Source organism: Dunckerocampus dactyliophorus, chromosome 5 (genome assembly GCF_027744805.1).
Source record: "Dunckerocampus dactyliophorus isolate RoL2022-P2 chromosome 5, RoL_Ddac_1.1, whole genome shotgun sequence".
Lineage (NCBI taxonomy): Eukaryota > Metazoa > Chordata > Actinopteri > Syngnathiformes > Syngnathidae > Dunckerocampus > Dunckerocampus dactyliophorus.
Window position 1 is genome coordinate 33,012,543 of NC_072823.1, and position 6,398 is coordinate 33,018,940.

Sequence of the window (6,398 nt, forward strand, 5' to 3'; positions counted from 1 at the left end):
TGCTATTTGGTAATAGTAGAAAGGATACGTACGACCAAATACAAATTAATGGAGTGGATATTGAAAAAGTGGAAGAATATAAATTCCTTGGGGTTATAATAGATGAAGAAATGAGTTGGAAATCTCATATTAAATATATACAACAAAAGGTGGCGAGAAATATCTCTATATTGAATAAAGCAAAATATGTTCTTGACCAAAAAACACTCCACACTCTGTACTGTTCCTTAGTATTAGCATATTTAATGTATTGTGTGGAGATATGGGAAATAATTACAAAAGCAATCTTTACTCACTCACTGTACTCATAATGTATTCATTCATAATGCCAAGTATAGACAACATACACACCTTTATTTTTAATATCACATATTAGTGATGATCATTCATAATACCAAGTATAGACAACATACACACCTTTATTTTTAATATCACATATTAGTGATGATCATTCATAATACCAAGTATAGACAACATACAAACCTTTATTTTTAAAATTGCAGATATTAAAATTTGCAGAAGTTAATGACAACTCGTAACCCAAAAACCTCAAACAGTATTTCTCTATCAGAGAGGAGAAATATGATCTTAGAGGAAAATTAAACTTCAAACATTTATATGTGAGAACTACGCTGAAAACCCATAGCATTTCTGTATGTGGAATGAAATGATGGAAGGGATTGAGTAAGAAAGTCAAACAAAGTACAGAGATGAGCACGTATTGTTTACAAGCAGTTGATGTTTGCTAAATACAAGGCAGAAGAGTCTTCATCATCACAATGATGTTCTGCCAGGTTTGTTATTTTTTTTTGTTTTGTTTAAAAAAAAAGAAAAAGAAAATGTTCTTTATTCATATTTATTTTAAATATTTATTTATTTCTATGATTATTATTATTATTTATATATATTATTTTTGGGGGGGTCTTACCGTTATCTATTATGTATTATTCTGACTATCACTGAAAACATGACATGGAATGCAGGAAGTGAACAACATGTACTGTAATAGATGTAGAATGGATGGGGGGTAGGATTAAATAAGCTTTGCTTCTTCCTACTCCTTTTGGACATGTGGAACTGAAATGATTCATGAGATGTATTCCATTGGAACCTTCATGTTCAAATAAACTAAACCCATAATGACTTCACGTTGTTTTCTGCTTGTAAAATATTTGTGAACTAGCATGTAGCGCTACGAGTCTGCCAATGTTAATGCTCATGAAAATGGAAAAAAAAAAAAGGCTGCATGCTAATATTAACATGCAACATCTAGCATGGAAGCGCTAAGTGTCTGCTGATGTAAAAATGCTACAATGCTAATGATAGCAAGGTACTGTAGAGTAATATACCACAAACTCCTGACTGTTTTGTGCATTTTGACTTTGGAATGCTTTGAGAAAGGCGGCATACATTTTTAGAGAAAACATGGGAGTTTTGCACAAAGCAAAAGGTTTTGTCACGTGAAGAACAGGTAGCCTGAATGTCCTGACCTGATTGAAGAGTTTGATGTTGGAATGACTTGAAATCCAGTGAAGAATCACATGTTCAGTGAAGGTCACTGATGTACAACATGACCGTGATAAAGTCGGATTCCTGACTTCCAAATGGAAAACTTTGGTCATTAGAGCATAGCAAACCTTCTCAATCAAAACACGGGTCAAGCCCTCTAGGCACTAGACCAATGGCAAAAACCCAAACCCTACAGCTTTCACATCATTTGCAGATTTATTTTGGCAGAGAGGGAAGGCAGGACAGTTAGGCACCTACTACAGGTCCGTTATCTTCCTCTTGCGGTAGTTGAGCACCAGGCTGGAGGCGGTGAGCTGGGAGGCCTCTCCTTTCTCCCAGCTCTGGAAGCTGTTGAGGCCTCTCTGACCTGAGTGGAACAGCACCTTCTCCAGACGGTCCAGGCGCTCCACCAGCGCTGAAGTGTCCTCCTTGTAGGCGTTCTGCGAAGCGTCCATGGTGCGCCTGAATCGGCCCATAAACGTCTGAATGCACAACAGTGGGAAACCTTACTCAGCTTTGCTTTCCTCCCGAAAACTTGCATGCACATGCACATGACTGTGTTCTATCAACTCCACACACTGTGGTATCCACGAGTCATTCAATTCCTAGTCTATGTCAACATGCGAGTCAGTGAATCTCCAGTCTTTTGACACGTGAGTCAGTGAATCTCCAGTCTTTTTCAACACATGAGTCAGTGACTCTCCAGTCTTTTTCAACACGCAAGTCAGTGACTCTCCAGTCTTTTGACACGAAAGTCAGTGAATCTCCAGTCTTTTAACACGAGAGTCAGCAAATCTCCAGTCTTTGTCAAACGTGAGTCATGTAGTTATGTTTGCACTTGAAAATAATCTATTGACAAATGCTTGAAATTAATTTAGGCTAAGAATAAGCGTGACTTTGATGGATACATGACGATCTCACCATTCTTGCCAATATGATGATGATGGCCCTGTAAAGATGTGTTGTGTTTGTGTGTGCTCATCACCTGAAGTAAGATGTGTGCAATGTCCTGGTTCTCTGGGCTGTCAAAGTGCAGCATCTGGGATCCCAGCCCATAGTAGTACGGCCCCAGCTTATGCAGATCCACCACAGCTGGGTCTGCGTGGAACACCGTTCTCCAGCCTTGTCTGTAAACCTTTGGTAGCTCCACTGACAGCATGCCTTTGTTCTGCTCATACAAACCCTTGGAAAGCCACAAAGGAAACTCGATCTTTGTGCCCTGACGTGGAGACATTCTATTGTTAAAAGTGTATACCCAAAGTACCTCAACCACCAGGTTCATGGATCATATTTAACTTCGCCTTCAGTAACGCCCTAGCACTGCTCGTATATACATATACAAGTATAGATAGTCATAGAAAATAAGATTAATGATTAGTCTTCTATTTGGGTGTTCCACAAAAGGATCACACAAGCAAGCGAAGACCAAAAGATGCCATCACCGCCACGGAGTTATGGTGCAGTATTCATTGAATTATGATGGCGTATTGGGTTATATGCTTCCATACGACTTGGTTGCATGGTCACGTACCTCCACAATGTCCGACGAGTCCCTCGACTTGTCCATAAATCCAAGCCTGGGAAAAGTCACGTCTGTCCGGATAGGAAGTCGCTCATGCGAGAGCAAAATGTCGTCTAGGGAGAAGAAATGTTCTTCCATGCAGACGCCGGGTTTTACGGGAAGATAGGACTGTGTATCCATCTTGTCAAACAACCAAAGTAAAAGAAACGCCGTACAGTTCTACAGTTCGTCCGTGTTTACAACGATTACTTCCTGCTTTCTTGGCGCCGCAACTACTACGGACCAATGAGAGAGCTGTTCCTTGCAGACCAAAGCAATCGATTCCATCTCGGTTGCTGTGTGAAATGTGCCCTTTTCTTGTTTCATTGTCTATTAAATTAATATATTGTTTAAGGGGTGCCAAGAGTAGTCTTTCCCTTAAAGAAATAATATATACATTTATAAATATATATTTATATGTAACGAAGTGTCGATGTGCGGTGATAAATTATGGCAGAAGTGTTGCAACAGCGCCTGTTACTGGTGAATAGTGGCATGTGCAAGTTGCTGCAGGAAGTCCTCAGAACTGTTAGAAATGAGACATGCTGAGTCACCTTTTTGCACCGTCCGGGACATTTGGTGATGTAATGTTTACTGTGTGTTTATATTTTGTGATGGACAATGTAATGTGCATTTGATAGTGTTCACTAATTGGAATGAAGTCTGCACTTTTGAGTGAAGTTTTATAGACTTTAATGCAGTTTCTTTGTTGAACTAACTTGGAATCCTCCATCCATCCATTTTCTATACCGCTTCTTCCTCATTAGGGTCGCGGGGGCATGCTGGAGCCTATCCCAGCTGACTTCGGGCGACAGGCGGGGTACACCCTGGACTGGTCTCCAGCCAATGGCAGGGCACATATAGACAAACAACCATTCACACTCACATTCATACCTATGGACAATTTAGAGTCGCCAATTAACCTCACCTGCATGTTTTTTTGGAATGTGGGAGGAAGCCGGAGTACCCGGAGAAAACCCACGTGCAATGTAGATTATCCCGTGACCAAAGTCGTCGCTCACCTGTCATTCCTCTGTAAAACTGTTGTTGCAGGACACACTGCCATTAAAAGAAGTCCATAATCCACCTGACTGGATGTGATGCATTCAAGTGACAGCATTGTGGAGCTGCATTCCCCCACATCGAGTTGTGGACCGTCACACACTCACACACATACAGGTACTGTATATATATGTATGTATGTATGTAGACTTTCATAGATTATAGATTCAGGGCCCACAATTTAAGTGATTTCAAGTATTTATTTGTTTATTTTTATATAATTTGGGCTTCCAGCTCATTAAACCCACGAAAACAGGAATTCCAAAAATTAGAATACTGTGAAGAAATCAGCCCAAATTTTGCAGGGCATGAATGTTTTAAACTGAGTGTCACACACTAATCATCTACTAAAGTCAAATCACCTGCACAGGCTTCCCCAGGTGTCATTAAATTGCTTCAGTTTGGTTCAGTTGTCTCAGTTGGGTTCAATATGGGGAAGACTGCAGACATGACAACTGGCCAGAAGACCATCATTGATACCCTCCATAGGATGGGTAAGCCACAAAAGTTCATAGCTAAGGAGGCTGGTTGTTCACAGAGTGCTGTTTCCAAGCATATCAATGGAAAGTCTAGAGGAAGGGCAAAATGTGGCAGGAGAAGATGCGCCAGCAAAAGAGATGACCGTGGACTTCAGCGGATTATCAAACAGGGAAGATTCAAGAATCTTGCAGAGATCCAGAAAGAGTGGAATGAGGCGGGAGTCACAGCTTCAAAAACCACCACATTCAGACGCATCCGGGAGATGGGCTACCACTGTCGGGTTCCTCGGGTCAAGCCACTTCTGAACCTGAGCCAACGTAGGAAGCGTCTCCACTGGGCCAAGGAGAAGAAGGACTAGACTGTTGGCCAGTGGTCCAAGGTCCTCTTTCCCGATGTGAAGTGTGTCTTTCATTTGGGAATCAAGGTCCAAGGGTTTGGAGGAAGACGGGTGAGGAACAGAACCCAATCTGCCTGAGGTCCAGTGTGAAATATCCACAGTCCGTCATGATTTGGGGTGCAATGTCCGGTGCAGGTGTTGGTAAACTCTGCTTTCTTAAATCCAAGGTCACCGCAACAGTATACCAGCATGTTTTAGAGGACTTCATGATTCCTTCTGCTGAGGATCTGTATGGAGATGCAGATTTCATCTTCCAGCAGGACCTGGCCCCTGCCCATACTGCCAGAAGCACCAAAACCTGGTTTGATGCCCATGCCATCACAGTGCTTGACTGGCCAGCCAACTCACCGGACCTAAACCCCATTGAGAATCTATGGGGTATTCTCAAGAGGAAAATGAGGGGCACCAGACCCAACAACAAAGAAGAGCTGACAGCAAGCATCAAGGAAATCTGGGCTTCCATAACTCCCAGGCAATGCCACAGGCTGATTGCTTCAATGCCACGTGGCATCGAGGCAGTGATTAAGGCAAAGGGATTCCCAACCAAGTATTGAAGATTGACATATCGTTTTGAAAGTACCATATTTTGATTGATTTGATGTGATCCTAATTTCTTTCTTTTTTTTTTCCTGCAAAAACTGAGAAGTAAATGGTGATTTCTTCACAGTATTCTAATTTTTGGAATTCCTATTTTCGTGGGTTTTATGAGCTGGAAGCCCAAATTACGTAAAAATAAACAAATAAACACTTGAAATTGTTTAAATTGTGGGCCTTGAATCTATAATCTATGAAAGTTTAACTTTTTGAATGGAATTATGGAAATTAAACAACTTTTCCATGACATTCTAATTTTTTGGAAAGGATCTGTATGTATATAGTAGACGTGAGATGTGAAGAAAAGCTAAGTTGTAGCTGCATGATACAACCTGGACAGAGCGTGTGATTAAAGTTTATGAAGAGTTAATAGGCCTGCTTAATTCTACACCACCCACAGAACACTACCTCTTTCAGAAGAGTCTAACCACCATGATGATTTGTCCGTTTTTCAATATCTCCTCCTCCTCCACGACGTATACTCGACCACTCCTCTTCAAAGGTAAATAACATTTATCATTACGTATTATTATATCACTTTTATTACTGTTTTTGTCATTAATTATCCTGGTTTAATATTACTACTGCATCCAAATTCATATTTACATACATACACATATACTGTATATGTATACACGTACATGTAGTACCTACAACCGAACGGTCGTCTGGAGCCAATGGTGTTCGTTGGTTGGGGACTGTATACCTATAACCCGGCATGTTTCGCACTGCCCGCAACGGGGATTGAACACAGGACCTTCGCAATGGGAGGCGAGAGCACTGACCACACGGCCC

General features: G+C 41.2%; 1 protein-coding gene across 2 annotated transcripts; it reads right to left on the reverse strand.

Moving 5' to 3' along the window:
- Positions 1–271: 271 nt before the first annotated feature.
- gins3 (GINS complex subunit 3) lies at positions 272–5,687 on the reverse strand. Of its 2 annotated transcripts, none has more exons than XM_054777833.1 (3): positions 3,041–5,687; positions 2,495–2,692; positions 272–1,991 (listed from the first exon to the last, which is right to left on the reverse strand). In XM_054777833.1, exons 1-3 carry the CDS (start codon positions 3,209–3,211, stop codon positions 1,767–1,769), a joined length of 594 nt encoding a protein of 197 aa, XP_054633808.1. In that variant the 5' UTR covers positions 3,212–5,687; the 3' UTR covers positions 272–1,766. The 2 variants fall into 2 exon arrangements, with proteins under 2 accessions (XP_054633808.1, XP_054633807.1); XM_054777832.1 differs by having other exon boundaries at positions 273–1,991; positions 2,495–2,728.
- Between the last annotated feature and the right edge of the window lie 711 nt (positions 5,688–6,398).

What these genes read in the sequence shown, in the direction of transcription:
- gins3 (XM_054777832.1), bottom strand. Translation starts at nt 3,211, where the DNA reads ATGGATACACAGTCCTATCTTCCCGTAAAACCCGGCGTCTGCATGGAA. An exon ending in ACTCGTCGGACATTGTGGAG is followed by an intron (nt 2,729 to 3,040) that starts GTACGTGACCAT and finishes TCTCCACGTCAG; the next exon opens with GGCACAAAGATCGAGTTTCC. An exon ending in TTGCACACATCTTACTTCAG is followed by an intron (nt 1,992 to 2,494) that starts GTGATGAGCACA and finishes TTGTGCATTCAG; the next exon opens with ACGTTTATGGGCCGATTCAG.